Source organism: Lissotriton helveticus, chromosome 9 (assembly GCF_964261635.1).
Source record: "Lissotriton helveticus chromosome 9, aLisHel1.1, whole genome shotgun sequence".
In the NCBI taxonomy this organism is placed as follows: Eukaryota; Metazoa; Chordata; class Amphibia; order Caudata; family Salamandridae; genus Lissotriton; species Lissotriton helveticus.
Window position 1 is genome coordinate 442456116 of NC_136070.1, and position 19823 is coordinate 442475938.

At 42.7% G+C, this 19823-nt stretch overlaps 1 protein-coding gene across 2 annotated transcripts in view; it reads right to left on the reverse strand.

Moving 5' to 3' along the window:
- Positions 1 to 19823, reverse strand: part of ATP5MJ (ATP synthase membrane subunit j) — a 199181-nt gene that overhangs the window by 18711 nt on the left and 160647 nt on the right. The window contains exons 1-2 of one of the 2 annotated variants that reach the window (XM_078660266.1): positions 15875 to 16008; positions 1982 to 2105 (exon numbers count right to left, since the gene is read on the reverse strand). In XM_078660266.1, the coding sequence (XP_078516392.1) occupies positions 1982 to 2105; positions 15875 to 15988 (238 nt within the window). In that variant the 5' untranslated portion in view covers positions 15989 to 16008. Of the gene's footprint in view, positions 1 to 1981; positions 2106 to 15874; positions 16009 to 19823 lie in introns of those variants that run through there. The other variant, XM_078660265.1, reaches the window with a different exon arrangement.

The following is a 19823-nucleotide window of genomic DNA, read 5'->3' on the forward strand; positions in this document are numbered from 1 at the left end:
CAGTCATGGTAGACAGTATTTAGAATTACTCAAAAAGCAACCCAATTTCTGTATTTATCCACATTTAAAAATAAATACAGAAAAGAAAATGAATGTTTTCGGTCTGTATTTATCTGTAAAAATCAGTAAAAACGGGAAACAGGGAGCCTTATTCATGATTAACACTCACAACTTATGATCCAAAGAAGAACTTCATTGGTAAGTGTCAAGAAGCAGCCAACTTGCAAAACTTGATGTACTGTTAACCTAAATGCCACAAGTCTTCCATAGCTAGACATAATCCTTATTCACAACAATATGTAGTATGGTTACAATTTATGTTCATGCCAGTGAACTGTGTGCATTAAACAAACACAAATTGTACGGTAACAAGACTGAAGTCTCCCTGCCAAGCGCATATAGTTAACACAAAGAGATGATGGATGGAGTGCTGAAAGTTATCAGACACTCACCCCCAGTTACGGATCTGGGTTGAATCCATAATCGTTCTTTAGCTCACTTCGCCACCCCAGTTCAGACCCAGCCATATGCAAATCAGTATCGACCCGGTGCCTCATGGGAAAAGTCCAGACCATACTGCCAAGCACACATAGGTGGCACCAGCATCTCAAAAACTAAGTAAATATAGGTTTGTCACTTGCTAGCGTGGCGAGCCATGTGTATGGCGGGCTTGGCAGTGGAGGGGGGCTCGTCACCCAGTGACTCTGAAGGGACGAGTGGCGAGTTGTACTCTGCGGATGAATCGGATGGGGGAAGGGGAGGGGCCAACTGCTGGGTCCTTGACATGTGCATGTAGTAGGGTTGGACAAGTGGGGGGGGGGGGGAGGTTATCTTTCCTCACGGTATTCCATGTAAATGTAAAGGGCTATCCTCGTTGTCACGAGACCGGATGAGCTTTCAGATGCTGTTCTACTCGATTAGGTGCCATAATGAGTCCGTCGACCTGTGTACAAAAGTCGTATATGATGTCTTGCTGGGGGGAGGGGGGGATTGTTTCTTGTGTTGGTTTGCAAAATTGAAAATAAAGTTTAAAAAAAAAAAAGATAGGCTCGTCAGAATACAGAGCTACTCAACTGAAATAATGTGAGGTTTACAATACTGGACACTAAAGGTATTAAACAGTAAAAAAAACTAAGCAGTTTTAGCTGAACACTTAGTTCTAACAGGGTGCCCAAGAGCAACATTATAAACTGTTTTTCATAGAAGCATAAAAGCATTCATACCCTATGGCTGAAAACGCAGAGAAATTATTTTAAAAAAAATTCTAAAGGATTTGAAAGAGACTAGGGGACTAAATAGACCTTTAACAACCCAAGAGTAACGGACACAGATTGGTACCTAGTCAACGTACGCAGATGTGTATGCAACGCTTTTTTAATGCACTACTGTCCCTTTGCAATCTGTGCTCTGTATCATACAATTCGCATCTTTGTGCTCTCTTAAAAATTCAATAAAACAGATCTTGCAAACAAAAAACCCCAAATGGAACGGAGGAGACTATATAGCAAATGGACAGAAAGTTAATTTGATGATCCTCCTCTTGTCTTTTATTCAAGTCCATGTATTTCGCACTCTGTGATTTTAGTGTTCAAGCTGTACATCAGGGTCAACAATTTGTGACTTCTGCAGTACTGATGCTTGAACTTCATGCGCTATCAATGTTATCAACATATTTATAAAAACGAACGTACAACAGCAAAAACCTCACTCTCAGTCTCTGACAGATTATTAAGGACACAGGCTTGGCAGCTATGGTATTTTTAAGTAGCCTGCTTGCAATGCAAATTGTAATGCCGAGTCAGAGTTAACAAGCCATCAATGTTGTTAAATAGAGCAGAATTAATTAATCAGAGCACATTGAAGACTCTGCATCCCATTAAGGAAAGCTTCAGATCCAAATATGCCAAATGAATACAGATGCAGAACACCACATATATTATAGAGAAATAACAGTGCAAAGAAGAAAATACATCAAACTTACCACCATATGATAGTTTGTAGTAGAAGTAGCCCATGATGGCAACACCAACCCACATCTCTTGATGTACCTTGGTGTAGTACGGCCTCATTCTGGCCCACCATGCGGTCAGTGCTTGTCCCGCCATCTGCAATAGATATTTGCAATTTTTTTTTAAAGTACAAAGGTTGCTTAATGCACACTTTTTTCTCAAAGAGAAAGTAATTAATTGTTCTCTATTTAGGTGACTCATATGCAAACTAAATATCCACATTCAAGCAGTAAGACGTTATCACTGGAAGAAGAAGAGAAAAAAACCTGGCAGTTTCAGGATGCCTTCAAACTATACCTTGCATTCACAGTGAACTAAGACTGTAAGCAAAACTGAATACCTATTAAGATGGTTGTGCGGGATATCACTCATACATTTTACAAATGGGTTCCTCCCTAGAAAGTTGTAAACAGACATCTTATCTTCTGGTAGTACATTTTCAGTTTAGGAACTTTGGCAGAATAATTTATTCCACTGTTTTTCCTTGGAAATCTGTAAAAGTAGCAATAGTCCGAAGGCAATCTTTGTAGAGGTCAGAGACCACAAACATCAAAATCTTACGGACTAACAAGCTTTTTTTTAATCTGGTATTCACCGACACAAGGATAATTCAATTTGTGCCTCCTTTCTAGGCCATTCTGTGAAGTCATTTGGTTAAAGGTAGTTAGGTGACCATCAAGACTTCTACAAGTAGACTCTAGCTATGACTGACATTACTGGTGGATGTTCTGTAGGGTGGAAGGTTCCTGCAAGTAGGCACACTGAGGAGTTTGTATGCTCACGTAAATATTGTTGATACTTACTTTTACTATTAAGGCATCTCAAATCTGAATATCCATGTACTGAACAATGCAACTAGCTTTCCAACATCAAGACTCTATTCTAAATTCTTTTTTTTTTTTTTTTTTTTAACCTTTATTGAATTGTTGAAAGCAATACAAGCGCAGGCCTACAACCACAGGGGCCAGCCGCAAACCTAAGCAGAAGTATTGCATAAGTTTACGGCTCAAGGAGTAATCATGGTAGAACCATAACACTTGTTTGTAGGCACCACGAAACACAAGGATGAAAGAGGTTTCATTTTTTTTTTATATAGTATTGAAGAAGCAGCTGTGGCTATATCATCGAAGGCATCACACTATACAACAACTAAAAAGAGACAGGAGGGGCATATCCCTCCATGCAATCGGGAATCGGTGATGAGCTATACAGCCTAAAACACACTATGCCCGCTGAAGGCAGGCCAAAATGGCAAGCAATTTAGCTAAAGCATCATCCGAAAAAACCACTCTGCTGAAGCAATAAGTTAGAGGCAAGTGCAGATGCCCGACAGAGAAAAGGATGAAAGAAGAAGATACAGCCAACCCTACAAAGAAGGAAGAAAGAAAGGGACCATAGAACAAAACAAACTAAAATAACAAAACCCCCCCAACACCCGCCACCCTACATCACCGTAATGGCCATGGCCTACCCCATTAACAGCGCGCCTGTCGCCTCAGAACTACCCCGAGAAGAGTAAAAGTAAGAGAAAAGAGAAGGAAAGCGGAGGAGGAGAACAGCGGAACACACCCCGGTCTCCTTAACCCCCCGCCATTAGACGATCGTACCAGGTCCTACAGTTGACAAGCATATATCGGAAATCAGCAGGTAACACAGTAACAGTGGGAGCGGTGGGAGCGAAGCACGCGAATCAGGATAAACATCAGCACAAGCATGTTTCACAACGAACCATCGCCCCGAACTGAGTAAGCAGCAGGTATCACAGAAGACAATAACATCAAAAAGGGAGAAAAAGGAAAAAGGGCCATAGAACGAATGAGGAAACAAATAAGAAAAGAGGAAAACCCCCCCCTCCAACCCCCCACCCCGCACCCCTGCAGAAGGCTACGGCCTACCCCCCCCCAGCAGCGTGCCTGTCGCCCTAAATAAGAGACCCGAAATATAGTGTGAAGAAAAGAAGAAAAGCGGAGGAGGAGAGGAAATTAGGATATGAGCTTCCAGTCGCCCACCCTCCGAGCCGAGACCCTCAAATCAATACAGAGCCAACATTCGATTCAGTCATTGCACATCCTGTCCCGCATGGTCCCAGCCGTCTGTACACCAGTACTCGAAAGAACATCCTCAGCCCTGCCCCATGCGATCGATTGTGGCAGCGGAGTCCAGCCGGCCAGCCGCCATATTGGATGTAGTGGGTGAATGGGGTGTCCATGGTAATCCGTCGGGCTGCCCACCAAAGCCAGCCAAAAGCAACAATGTGCGATCAGAGACCCTTCGGGAAGGATCCAAGCGCAACAATAAGCCACCAAAGTCTGTTAACCAGCCCGTTAGTATAAGTTCCAGGAGAAGAGGGGGAGTCACCCCATCAGTCCACAGCTGAATAGCCGGACGCAGCGTCCGGGATCGAGTCTCCACACACAACGCTGGGCCACCATCACCGGACCATTCCTCATCGGCAGCAATCAGCCCTGTGGCTGGCACGAGATCCCGGTCCTCCAAAGTCCCCATATCCACGGGGGAAAGCATCTCACCGCGTTCGGGTGCAGGGTGTGGCGCAGTGCCCCGCAAGCGAGGGAAATCACAGTCAGCGTAGTACACAGTGGGAGCAATGGCGTCCAGCCTACTCCCCAGATCTTTGGCATGACAAATCAGGGCAATGCGCAAAGCACCTAGAGCAACAAGAACATCGCTGATACCCTGCGTTGCCCCAGATACAGAGGCTCCAGCACTCCTCCCTACATGAGGCTCCTCGGCAGATCGGGACTCACAAGCCCGAACGCTACGCTCACATGCATCCAGCCGGTCTCCACACCGCCACTCACCGGAGTAAAATCGGATCGGGACCTCGGGACCATCGGGCTCCATAGCGTCACGATTGGTGGCGCGAACGCGGATTCAGCAGTCGCCGGTCCCGCAACCGCGACCCAGAGCCCTCAGTAGCAGGCGCCAAGTATGTGATGCTCAAGACGTCGCCAAATAGAGCCTCGGGAAAATAAAGGAACTGTCCGGGCGGCGCAGGGACGGTGAACCAAATACAACGTAGTCCCCCAGATCCGCGATGTCCCACAGTTACACGACACCGCCGGGTGGGCTGGATGGCTGCAGCAAGGGACAGGCAGCACAAAAGGTTCACTCCGTCCGGCCGACTCCTCCCCAACACAGATGGCCATTGTTATTCCATTAGGGGCCGGCCGTCCCCAACACTCAATGTCCCGGTCTCATGGACACGAAAGGCCGGAGACTAGGCGAGGACGTTTCGTCGGTTTCCCAGCTAGTAGCGCTCCCGGGAACACGCCAACGAGGGCAGCATAATTTCTCCCGCAGCAGGACACGGCTCGGAGTCAGGATAAATCACAGGATATAAGCACAAAGCAAGAAGGTCGGCGGAGCTGAAAGTCTAAGCGGCCATCATGTTCGCCGGCTTGGCTCCTCCCTCCTATTCTAAATTCTTAAAGTAAATACGGATTGTTATTTCCTAGGGGTTGCTAAATGTACGGGGATCCTGAAGTGTGTTGCTTCTATTGCTAATTTTGTATATTTAATCACGTATAAGAGTATTCTTTTATGTGTAACATGCAAATATACAAATGTGTCACATGATATGCCAATTTTTGACTTAATAGTGCAACCAAACCTTCATAGTTTACAGAAAATAATGACTTGCTTGGCTTTTCTATGCTAGCAAAGAAGTCAGCCAGAAGATGATAACTTAACAAAGAGTTAGAGTGCTCATTTTACACTTAAGCTAGAAAGCAGCTTGTAGGTTCTAGATTTCTGGGCACCACATCTTCAACTAGAGTAGTGTGGTTGGGCACCACATGTGCCAGAGGGGATTGTTATAACTGTAAGGGCACATTATGCCACTAGGGGTGTCTGGGGCGAATATCTACAAACTATGTGTATTTTAAAGAATTGTTAACTAAATGTTTTGCAAATAGCACAGGTGTCAGTAGCCAGAGTGCATAAAAAAAGGACAAGACTTCTTTAAACCGAGATATAAAGTGAGAGACCCTAACAAGACTGATATTGAAGAACTGTCGCAAAGTGGAGAGCAGGTGAAGTTAGAGTCGAATACTACCATATTCATTGGAATGAGGATACAAACTTACAATTATAAGAAGTTTGTTCGAAAGATGAATGCAAAGATGATGCTCTGGTAGGGTGGCGAGTGTAAATGTAGAGAATTTGCCTTGTAATAAAGACAAAGACAACGACAACTGCAGAACTGAGGCAGAATCTATGCAAATACTGTAAGCATTCAGCAGCAAGCACCATATTAAAGTTAAGGAAGGTAGAAAGCTCAGACAACTGCAATAGGATGGCACAGACAAGTCGTAAGTTTCATTTGAATCAGGCAGAGGGTGTGGATGATGAGATGAGACCATGCATTACCCACTAATGGGGCTAAACACTAGTGAGGATGGATGGGAAACAGTTTAGCAACTTCAAGATCTCTTGCATGCAGGGACATCATCAACATTAGCATAGAAAAATTAGATTTCATTCAAGAGTCAAAAAATATTTATGTTTTCATATTCAAGTCTAGAGATAACGACTAAAAAAAGCAAACCTATGAAGAAACCAGAAAGGTACTTTTGTCTTTGTGGGCCCAAATCACATGCAACTGCCCAGGCAAACTGAATGCACACACTGGGAGATGCTTATGTGTGCATCAGGAAAGAAGCAGCCAGTTGCTTCATGGAGAAAGTTTTAAATATTGACTGACCGTCATCTGGAGGACAATTTTTCTTTTGAAGGAGATAGGGGTGGCACCAAAGGGTAGTCATGATATAACCCCAGTGTAGCTCCGTGACCACACATGACCCAGGTCAATCCTTTCCCACAGGCCCCCAAATCACAGTGGTTGTGTGTCTGATTTCTGTTCCAATTTCTCAAGATACATTTCTCATTAATCAATATATAGCCATCTCCTATCCCTGGCTAGTGTCTGGCGGCACTGCCAACTCCTCCCTGGCCCCCGTCACCATATCCTTCCACCATAGCTCCCTTGCTGGAGTCCTGCTGGATTTCCATGCCATAAGCTATACGGCACTTAGCTAGTACCAGAGCTAGGGTCTGGAAGCAGACAAGCAGATTCATTCGTTTAGGAACTGTGCACATGTCTAGCAAGCATCTAATTGTTTTTTACAGCAGAATAGAGGCGGTGGGCTCCAAAATGCAATGCGTTACCTCTCGCTAGAATGTGGTTATTACCGGACAGGCCCATACCACATGCACACAGTGGACTGGGCACTAGCGTATATCTTCCATATCCTGTCTGGGGTGAGACAAGCATGATTTACATAATTAAATTGGGTGAAGCATCACCTAGCATTCCTAGACACCCTCTTTAACCAAGCCCAAACAGCTAACCAATAAATTCAACTGTATTCTGGCCACTAACTTGTCTTCCACCAGTCCTTGAATGCCTATGACCCCCCCCTCCCAAAGTACTCTGCAGCAGGCTCCGATACAGTTCTATGATGACTTGTTTTGTCCAACTCAAATCCAAAACCATGTCTAGCTGTCCTGCAATATTGGCTTTATGTCACTGAGCCCCATATCCTAGCCATGACCCCGTCGTAGTGCAGAACATAGGAGGAATTGTCCGGGTCATAGAGCATATGTGGCCATCAGTTCTCAAACAAGTGCAACTTCTTGTCTTCTACTAGTTCCCTCAGATCACGATGCCAGCAGTACTCCAAGTATACATGTGGTATGAATCCATCAGGCGGCTACTTTGTGGTACAGTCCAAAGTGGAAGATTTGGGACATTGGGTATTGCCTACTTACCACTATGAATATACTTTCTCGAGCAAATTGTGATGACTTTCAACAGTACATAGTTTCAGCCTCTGAGGACTGGGTGCTCAGGAACCACTACAATAGCAGGCAATCACCTGGCACAATATGGACTATGGGGGATTCGGTAGCTCCCCCAGCCAGTGCATAGGCCACTGGAGTTGTGACGCTGCATAATAAAGCTCGTAATTGAGCTCCTACCTACTGCAGCAAGGCATACAGCGTATTAACTGCCACCCTGCGCCTGCCCTTATGTGCGCAGTGAGTAATAGCTGCAGGTATGCGAAGAAGGGTTTCTTCAGTATTACTGGAGGTGCAGCACAGAAATAAAGGAGCCTGGGAAGAACCAGCATTTTTGCTATTGAGATCCTACTCGTTGGGGATAGAACCAAAAAGGCATTGGATTGTCGGATCGAGGCCAGTGCCATCCCAAAATTACCATCAATAAGATCACGCTCAGTGTGATATTTGTACAACCAAATATTTAACGGTGTACGCCGTCCTCTGTGATCAGCCCTTCCAGACCTCCTGACGTTGTGGCTTAGGAGAACTATGCAGTTTGAAGAGACAACTTAATCCAGTTAACCCTTAGTCCAAATGCCCTACCAAATTCACCTAACAGACCCATGACCTAAGTGCATCAAACAAATATAGTATGGATGATGGGCGGCCTCAATTGAGTTTAGAAAAGCTCCTACATTCACATAACAATTACAACTTTAAGCTTTTTATATTTGTTTGATAAACAAATATCATTCATGTATTTGTTTGATGAATGCTGATTTCATTATTTTTGTTTCTTTTTTTGCGGCTCAGATGATTGAAATTGCTTAGGTCTGAATCCGAGGATTCCAATAATGACTCAATGAAGTTCCCTGGATACTTGTAGGGATTCAGTTAGGGTTCAATGGAATCCTGTAATGATTAAGTGGGGATCCACAAGCTTAAGAACAATTGGACTAGACGATTAACCATTATGGTGTATTGAAGCATTTATCGGCTTTAAGTTAATGAACAAAAAGACAAACGAAATGAGATCATAGAAATTCTGTAAAAAATGATCTGCAAAGAAGAAGAATGTTTCCCTTATAACGAAAGGTAGATCACCACCTCAACTAACTTGACACTTCATGGGTTCTTCACATTTCAAATAAACACGCAATAAAAATATGCAAAAGAAAAAGCGCAATGCCCAAAAAGAACAAAAACAGTGAAGTGGGCCAACACAATATACAGCTCACTAGGCCAAAATGATTCATGGTGACATGGTGTCACCTATAATTTGTAGTAGTGGCTCATTTTCTGTGCCCATGGTATATGTAGTTGGATTTAATGGAGACCTTATCTGCTCGGTGGGCCTTGTTTATAACTAGGTTTAAAACCAATTGCTCATAATTAGGTCTGGATTAAAAGTGGAGCAAAGTCAGTGGCAATTTTCCTCTTCTAATCGCACTGTGGTATCAAACAAAATCATAAAAGCGCTTGTATCCTTGGCCACACTTTAACACGTTCCTTAAAAAGAATAGGCACCACCTGCAAAGGAACCTAAGCTAAATTATAGTCTGGCATTGCGTAGCTGCGATGTTCAGGTTGTTTCTTAACGGAACAAGCACTATTTCAGAAAATGTAACTATAAAAATATTCTTAAAGCAGACTCATGACAGGACCTGCTTTAACAGGGAAAACCAAAAAGAAAGGGGATCAATCAACCTTCCATGGGTAACAAAATTAGCTGCTAATTAACTGCAACCAAACAAAATCATTTAAATTTGAAATCGCAATAGTTTACCGTGCACATATAGCATAAATGCCATCTACAAAAACGCATGGCAGTTACTGACTTTGCCCCCGATTTTCTATTCTTGATTATCTCAAACGGCCAATAATAAAAAAGCTTTTTTTTTTTTAGTGCATGTGTACAAATAAAAGTATTAAAAACATGTCTGAGGAAATGGGGTCTATTATATGGTGTGGTTGTGAGACGTCACTGTGTAATACACTTACAAACCCCTTTAGGTCCAATAGGTTTCTTTGTAAAGCCCCCAGCTCAACCTTGGGTAGCTGTGGCACTGAGCAGAAAGGCTTAGCCAGAGAAACAAGTTTAAAGCATTTAAGCAGCACCAAATAGCCAATCACGCAAGAAATGGGACACTAGAAAGAAAAAGCTCTCTCTGGGGTCTAGAGGAATTGATTTTACAAGCAAGAATAAGAAAAAAAACCTTTGCAACCAACTCCAGCAGGGAGCTAGTCAGGAGGACCAGCAAGGTCCTCAAGAACAGTAATCTTCACAGAAGAGGCAGTCCTTCAGCAGTTCCAGGCATGTTATTCGTGTAGCAATGGAATTCTACAGAGTGGTCTTGATACAAGGGATAAAGGATGAGACAGTCGATTGATGTCTTTCTGCGGGAGGTCTTCGGTTACAAAGATGTTGAGGGGGGGGGGGTGGGGGTCTTGGTTGCAGGGACGACATACCAGGAATTCCTCTCTTGTCTAGCCGACATCCAGTCACCACTGGACAACCATTCACCTATTGTCACAGTCTCAGGCTAATCCTTCCCTGGTAGATACCTTGCCTTCTTAGGGTGCCAGCAACTCTCAGACAGCACTTCCGGACTCTAAGAACTCAGGTGCAACTCAGTGCGTTGGGTCTTGTTCCCTGGTGCTGCACACCAGCGGTTGTTTGGGCTACCCACTTGCCCCAACAGACTTCTTCAGCTGTTGTGTCCCTGCGTTGCCCAAAAAAGGCCATCAGTTAGCTCTTGGAGGCCTCGTGGCTTGACTGGTCTCTAGAGACAGGTTCACCCTGAGCAGGACGAGGCAAGCACAGTCCTCTCTTTTCCAGCCACCAGGGTCCGTTTTTGTAAGTGCAGTCTCTATTTGCTGGTCCCTCAGACATCCTTCGGTCCTTCTTTCAAGTCGGTCAAGATCAGAGTTCCGGGTGCCAGGGATGCCCTATTCACCTTCATAATATGCCCTCAGGGTACTATGAGATAGGTAGCGAATAGGCTACCAGGGTCCCTCCTTCCTCATGACAACTTCCTGCAAAGTGTGGCATTTCAGTATACCAGGATGCACCATTCTGCTCACTCCCAAGATAGCAAAACCGTTCTCTCGACACTCAGATCTCCAAAAACTGGTTGGACAACTGCTTTCATCTCTCCTGTCCACAGTGCCAGCCTGTCTGTCTAAACAATACAGCAGCCCCTCCCCCAAGTGTTACCTATTTGCCATTTAAAGTCGGCTTCTCCTTTACAGCTCGGCTTTTTGGCTAACACCAGTGTGACTTCCTGCATAAGGGAGATAACAGATCTCTCCCTTGCAGCCTGGATATTTCGGCATATCATGACTGGATTGGTGAAATTGGTTACTCTGTAGGCATCAGCGATCAAGAGGCACCTTGGAGTCCACATGAACACTCAGAACGAGAGTGGCGGGATGTGGGAGAATTTGACTTCTCATGTGCTTTTTTTTTTACTTAGACTTATCCGAAGATCTGGAGTTGGAACATGACGTGTCGCAGGAAAAATCACAAAAGTGCACTCCTGAATTTGGTCGAGAATGTTTTTCTATGTTTTCTGGTGATGTTCTGCAACATAGATTATGTCCCTGTATCGCCTTCCGATTCATGCTGGAGAACTTTTTGCAGAATTTGGAGTTGTCGGAGGATCCGCGACATACCTGATAAGGATCAGTCACAGACAGTCGTTTGTGATAATCCTTCTAAGGTTTAAACTCTGTCATTTTAGGGAGTGACATGTCCCTTGCACACTAGAAAATTTGAAAAGAATATCTTCCGAAAAGAAAAGAAAAGGAGACGAGCTCCGGATGTGTTGGATGACGCGGAAAGAAAGTCACCGACATTGCACACACATACTGTCGTAGGAGGGAGCTGATGGACGAATTCTCCAGACCCAGTTTGGTGCCTGAGGATATTTACATGGTGAGAATCTGGGCTTAGAAGTATCCCTCAGAAAAATTGCTATGATGTGGGCGTCATTTTCTAAATGTGCTCATGAATGATGATTATAAATGCGTGTGCAACTGTCACCACACATGCACTAAGCTACGAAATGACGTGGGCACCATTTTTTTTAATCTACTGATCCAAGATGGAACAGTAAAAAAACAAATATGGAAAAATAGTGTGGAAGATTTGCAGCCTGGTCTTACAAAAACAAATTAACACACACAAACATATAAACACATACATATATAAAAAATAAAACTGTGTTGATAGGGGAGAGGAGTTGGTGGGGTGTTAAAGAAAAATTAAAGGTGGGTTGAAGAGAATAGCAGTGCATGAGGAAGATGAAAACACAGGGCAGGAAGAAGCATACAAGGAAGAGAAAAACAAGGGAGTCAGGGGAGTAGCGCCCAGGCGACAAAGTAACATCAAGCACGGTGGAGGATGTGGTAATGGTGGAAGTATGAGGGAGACAGCTTGAAAACACAGGCATTCTCATGGAGTGCATAAACAAAAAGTAAAAAAACGTACCATAACAGTGAGATGTGGGAGGACAGAAGTTCAACAATGAGAGAGATGGTAAAGAGGCTATGCTCTGGAGGGGGGACAAAAACAAGATAATCAAGAAAATCCATCAAATAAGCATATGAGAGAGACAAAAAAAGAGAGCCAATGGACTGTAAGCGCCTTTAAGCTATTGGTAAACCCACAATCGTTTTTTTTCCCTAACCAGACAGTTTACCCTATCTGGGAGGCGAGACCTAAAAACAAAATACTTTTATTAATGTTGTTTTACAGTCATTCTAGCTGTATTTTTTTTTTCGAGTTCGAAAAAAGCATTTATTTAACATTGTGATTAGATACTGCTGCACATCTGCCCGATTTAAAGTTTGGAAGATACTGCTGCACATCTGCCCGATTTAAAGTTTGGAAGAAAACATATCTTGATTCCAATTGCGACAGTGTTCTATCGTACATTAATTGGCCATTTTTGGCAGGGGCTTTAAGGATGTACAAGTCCAATGCAACATTCACTATTATTTTGCATAAGAACAACAATTGTAAGACAGACATTATAAAAGTCTGCCAGTTTAACAGTCACCACTGTAACAATGTTGCTAATTTCAGTCCACATCCTGGCAGGCAAGAGCAAGACTCACTCTTCTGCAGAGGTTGGATAAATCACCATTCCAAAAGGTTCCTGCTGCAGATTGTAGTTATGTCTCAAGAATCAAACACTTTTGGGGATACTTGTCTAATGTGGACAAGACAATAAAATCAGGGATTATACTCCAATATTGAGGGAAAATATTAACATTGTACTGTATCATTTATATATCACTTACTACCCCTAGATTAGGTAAGGTGTTCAAGCACCTGCTCGCACCAAGGAAGATGTATGGTTAGAAAAAAGCTATATTAGTTTTGGATCTACGTGAGAAGTGTTACCATGTCGTGCCTGATGACCACCTGTTGTGTAGCGTTTTAGGATCCAAGCGTAATTTACCGTTTCATGCCCTTATATAGGTAGAATTCACCTTGCCCTTATAGAGGCATAGAAATCATAACCATATTTAGACATTGACCATGCAGTCCAAATACAGGCATGGCTACTTCCACTAGTTCCAAAAAGCCACAACGATTTCTTGGAAAACTCGGTTTCAGCTGTCAGGGACATCCAATTGCTTGAATATTGATTTGTCCTAGAAATCATGGAGTTTTCAAAGAACTACCATTCCCTTGGGGTTCTTTGGTGACGTTATTATGTCGGACTTTACGTCACACTAGGCACCTTCAAGGTATAAATAAATATGCCTACACTTGCCCTAGCACGGTGGTTCGGAGCAGTTTGACTATCTACTTGCCCGACGCAGCTCGCTACAGCATGAGCCGAAGGAAGCCGACCCTCCAGCTGACGCACTGATCAGGAAGCGGTCTCTTCTCCTGCCGAGAATCCAGCTTCAGTGTTTCCAAGCTCCCCTTGCGGGGTGTTGGGAAATCGAGTCCGAGACAGAGATACCAGACCACCTTCATTCTAAAACCAAGGTACGGAGCTGATTAGACCCTAAGAGAAATCTTGGATAGATTCTTGGCAAAGAAACTAAACCTATGCAACACCATACTTACTTCTTCCCTCGTACTAGACTTGGGCTAGGTACATTGGGGTAGGCGTATTTTAGAAGCACCAGTTGAGTACTTTTAGCTTTGTTATTTATGTATGTATTTTATGGCTCAGAAACCATACCTTACTTTTACAGAATTATTTTATAATACTCTTCTTGCTGTAAGCATTATACTTTACAGCCAGTATTACGATTGTAGCAGTTCATTTCTTTTGCATGAGAAAGAACTGTTCAATAAATCTTTTTATTGAAAACGCCTGTCTCTCTATTTCTTTGCACCTCTGATGAAACGAAGCATGCACGAATGACTGAGTAAAATATCTATCTATTGTTTCCACGACTGAAGATCCGTTTTATTTTAGGGGAAACAAAGTTGTCATGTTTATGCGGTTGTCAGAAACGAATCCCTTCGAGTGTATTCGAGAAAAGTGACCCCTGAGCTAGCTGGCACTCACAATTAATTATAATATATTCAATAGAGACCTAGTCGGCATAAGTCCGACGTCAAATCTATAGGATATGTTATTCCAATGCGCAGAGCCTATTGGTAATATAGGAACGACACTACACACCGAGGAGGAGTTACGGGACAAGGAACTTGGTGGTGCGATGGATGATAAAAGTACTAAAAAGACTATTTTTTATAACAAGTAATATGCCAGCATCCCCGATTTGCAGGTCCCTCAAATGTGCTGGTAATGTTTTGTTTATGTTTTCAATCTCATTTCCTACGCTGAATGTGACAAGGTCATCCACTCTGATCTTCAGCATCAGGGTGAGAAACAGATTTTGAGGAGTGAGTGGTAATCAGAGAAATTCGTGGACAATATGTAAACATATTCTCCTTTGTAGGATTACAATTCTGTGGAGTCAGCTATTGAGTAGATTTACAAAGATTAAATGTGTTATAGACATTCTTTTGTCATAACAGGATGTTGGTACTCTGGATTTGAGATCAGCTGCATCTACTATGTTGAAGTCCTCTGAGGATTAGCAAAGTGTAGCAGATCTTTCGGAATGTCGCAGACTTGGCTAGTTAGTAACACTATAGTAGTTAGTTGGGTGGACTGGTATAGCTTGCGTCTACGCCATCAGTGGCATAATGAAAATAAAGTTAGTTTCAGTGCACCAGTTCTCTCAGAATAGGTGTAGTGACGGGCTGGAATATGCACACTTCCACATTCCAATGATAAAGGCACAAACCACTATATAAATGTATGTAAATAAATCAGCATACTAAAACAGGGCGGGTACGATTATTTGATTAGTTTTCTGCAGTACAACCACCTTGGGGCGCAATGTCTTATGAGTATTCTAAGGATGTGCCATCATTTTGTGACGCAAGTAGTCTTGCTATTTTTCAATATTAGCCACCTTTGTAGGGGCGTTTAAGAAACGCTTATTGCATTCTTTTTTATTTCCCAAATTGTTTTCAGGGGTTTGTACTTCGTAACTATATGCGTTTTTTTGTGTGGCAACAATAAAAGGAAGACTCAATCTTCTGTTTCGCACTTACAAATGTCTTATTTATAAACGCTAGGCACGTTAAATGCTATGCTGCAACCCACTGGCGAGAGAGAGCTATGCACGGTCATAGTTGGGGAAACTCGAAAAAATACAGCGAGAACCGTTATGGACCACATATGGTGGACATGCGCATAATCCCATTTTCAAGTGCAATAGACTGCACTGCAGTATGTTTGAATGAATGCATAGGGCGTTGGTGCCGATACAGCTCTTGCAAATCAATGGGCACATTAACCACTCCCGATATATACAACACAGAGGCCGGAGGGTTGAAGTGTCATAGGGATTGCATTCTCAGCATGAATGACTATAAATCCAAAACACAGACCCAGATCAACCATACCTTTTCCACTAGTTAAAAGACTCCTCCTGTATGCCGCTCAAGCGCTCACAAGTGTGAAGACAAAAATCGCTAATCAGAACACAAAGAACAGAAAATAAACTCTGCTCACCTTGTGCTGACACACACCGGCAACTTTAGGTTGAACGCCGTAAACGAGGAAGGTCACAGTCAGCAACAGTGGGACACGCAAGGAGCTTCGGGTAAGACGTACTTCCGTGATCATAGAGAATCACAGTACGGGAGTGGCTCCCATTATGCTAAGATCAGTGCGACGTGATAGCGCCCCTGGTGGCGAGTCACTTACCGCTCCGGTTTAACACATACAAAAGGAAGACAGCAGATTCTTCCCCTAGGATTTTGTGATATTAATGTTTGCCAAATTTTTCCGCTCTATGATAAAACAAGCATAGGCAAAGCCAATAGGTCGCGTCTATAGGCAAGCTATTGGCATACATGCCAACATTTTAGAAGGGGAGAGGGAGAGATTCTTAAAAATAATCAAGAGCAGGCATTCCCCTATTGACTTCTATGAAAGCAGAGGCAATTTCAGGCAGGAGATAACCAAAATAAATCCATTTTGGCTTCAAGAATTGGAACTTCTGCCTAAATCGGGTCTATTCTAGCATGTATGGTGTATGCACTATGTAAAACTGCCAAAAATAAAATTTCGAGGTCTGTCACATGCTCTAATCTCTACAAGAATTATTTACAAAGCGTTAACGTATTATGTCAGAGGTAATTCTTGGAGTGGAAGATGTAAGCATGCGTGACAGGCACCAACATTTCACATTTGCCTTGTTTCCAGCAGATCATGATACGGTAATCAGAATTGGGTTTTTGCATTAGGAATCGGGAAGCGGGAGACTAGCCTTGAAATTGGAAGTCGCCCGATTGAATCAGGAGGGTAGGCATGTATGTATTGGGTTTGGCAATCGGGTGGAGGTGGTGAATAAGAGATCAGGTAGGGGTGGTGAACAGGAGAGCAGTGGATAAAAAAACTGGTAAAAAAAGAAGTGTTATGAAGCGGCCAACTCTGGCACATTAATTCTAGATGAGGATCGGCACTGGAAACGCTTACTGCATGAATGCCCCCTCATAAAGCGACAACATGGGTAACCGTACACAACACCTGAAATGGAAAAGTGTTGCTTAAGCATGCCATCTTTGTACCCAAAAATTGCTAGACACACCCGTCTGTTGGGGGTGAGGAATTGCATTCACAGTTCAGCGGTTTAAATAGGGGTTGCTATGTGGACGCAGTGCTTAGCGTATGGACATGCTATTTTTAATTTTTTTTATTTAATGCAGTTTTGTATAGGGCGAACTTTACCCAAAGGTGTCAGAGCGCTTTACAAATTAAACAGGTAAGTTGCATAATGTACACAAAATACACTAAGCACGCTAACAAGTTACATATATAGTTACAAAGGTATACAAGAAAGAATGAGTTACATACATGCAGTTCCAACTCTAACTATTTGCATATTTATATTGTAAAAAATAAAAGGGGGCAATGCTAGGTTAAAAGCAGGATTAAATACATATTTATAAAGTTGATATAATTGGAGTGCTCGATGACCGTAAGGGTCAAGAAATTAGTTGAACTATTCCAGGAAGTTCCTTTGGAGGAGGAGAGTTTTAAGATCAGTTTTGAAGGTCGAAATGAGGTGGTGGTTCGGAGGGATTGAGAAAGTGAGTTCCAGATTTTGGTCGCATTACCAAAGAAGGATTGAGCCATAAATCTTTCCCTTTTGAAGGTAGGAGATTCGAGCAGTAAGTTTTCCGCATTGCGTGAAGGTCTACAGCCTCCAGAGATTTTGAGTTTATTAGCGAGATAGCGTTGGGTGGAGGTGTGCAAGACTTTGTGGATGATATAGGCAGTCTTTTAAATTGACCTTGCTTTGATAGGAAGCCAGCGAAGAGACAACAGTAATGGTGAGATGTGATCATTTTTTTTTGCCCCAAATACGAAGCAAGCTGCTGTGTGGAGAATGGATCTTAGAGGGGAAAGGTGGGATTTGGGGAGGCCAGCAAGGAAAGAATTGCAGTGGTCCAATCTGGAAAGTACCAAAGATTGGACCGAGGTTTTTAGGTCTTGTTCAGGAAAGAAGAGCCAAACTCCTCAGAGAAGGCACTGTTGGTAGCGTGCATTCTTTTTATGATGGAATTGATATGGGACTGTAAGATGAGCCTTTTGTGTAGGATGACGCCTAGAGATTTGGCATTGTCTGTTATGATAGGTTTGTTGTTGAGAATGCTATATGAAATATTTCCCTCGTAGCCTATATATATTTTCCTTTCAACATTGCTTATATTTCTTTAAGAGGACAACAGTGACACCTATACTCATCTCATTATTATTTTTATTTATCTGAAAAATATATATTTTTTTCTCTTTTTTCAGAAACTTTTTTTCAAAAACATATTCTACATAAACAGCTCCTATTTTTTCATGGTTGTAAATCCATATTCATCAATAATAATTCAAATAAAAAACAAATACTTTTCTCAAATACATACAACACTATTACAGTGTAAATATTTTTAAGGACAAAAATCTACAAAACCCTGGTTCAGCATGTCATAAATACACCCATACTACAGTCACTCAAACACTTTCCGACAAAACAAATCCTGCTGCAGGATTTTTCCTGGCCATGGTTTTTACTCAACTGTGAACAGATATTGTGTGGCTGTGTTTTGTGTGAAAGTGTTTGAGTGATTGTAGTATGGGTGTATGTATGACACTGTTGTCCTCTGATGATAATTTAAAGAAATATAAACAATGTTGAAAGGAAAATATATATAGGCTACGAGGGAAATATTTCATATAGTATAGTTTAACAATTCCCCTCTTTTCCCTAGCCTCAAAGAATATGATAGACGGGGTCCCCCATTTCTTATTTTTGTTGTTGAGAATGTTGAGATTGTTCATCCAAGTTTGGATAAGAAGAGGCGATAGTGAGGGCGAGAGGAGAAGAAATTCTGTTTTGGAAGGATTCAGAATTAGTTGATGAGTTGACAGCCAGTGGTGGCTGGAGGTGAGAGTGGTGTTGAGGATTGAAATGTCATGAGTGGAAGAAACCTTTAGGTAGATTTGGGTATCATCCGCCTAAAGGTGATAATGGATCCCAGATTTTTTGGGAGATTACCCAGCCGTTCAATGAAAAGGTTGAACAGTGTGGGTTCGAATATTGAGCCTTGAGAGACGCCTTGTCCAACAGCCATTGAAGTGGAGAGACAGTTTGCTATTTTGATCATCTAGAATCAGCCCAAGAGGAATGATTCGAACCATTTGAGCACTGTGCCTTCAAAACCCATTCTTAACTTTAAAGTGTTCAGAACAGTGTTGTGATTAACAGTGTCAAAGGCTGCGGATAGGTCCAGAAGAGGTCAGGAGATAAGATTCACCAGTCAAATACTCGCCGGGAATCATCAATCACATGTAGTAGTGCAGCTTCGGTACTGCAGCCTTGGGTAAAACCAGATTGGAATTCGTCAAGGAGGAAGTTAACCTTGATGTGTTGGTAAAGTTGCTTCACCACACATCTTTCTGTAATTTTATCAAGAAAAGGGCGGTTGATGATAGGGTGAAAGTTGTTGAGATCTTTCGCATCAGCAAAGGGTTTCTTAAGAAGTGAAGTAACATATCCTGTTTTTTTTTTTGTAAAATTTTTATTTATGTTTTTGCAGAAGAAAGGAAGGGGAAAGAAAGAAAGTTTACAAGCGGCAAGCCCGCAACATTCCCCACACAGGGGCGCTGTAAAAGTCGTAGAAGGAGGCAAATGAGGCAAAATAGCGTATCAATAAAGGTCAGTTCTCAGAGTTAGTGCATATCGAGGAGAAACAAAGAAAATAGGCTCAAGCTACTTCACGGTCAATCGACCGGTAATCTAGTCAAAGGGATGACCGAGCCCTCGTAAGAAAGCAGTGCGGCCCGGGGCCAAAAGAATCTGAGCTCCTCAATAAGCTATGCGGTGCCGCAACAGGTAACAAACTAACAACCCCAACTTGGTTCCCTCCCTACCCCCCTTCCCCTCCTCCCCAGGTGGTGGCGC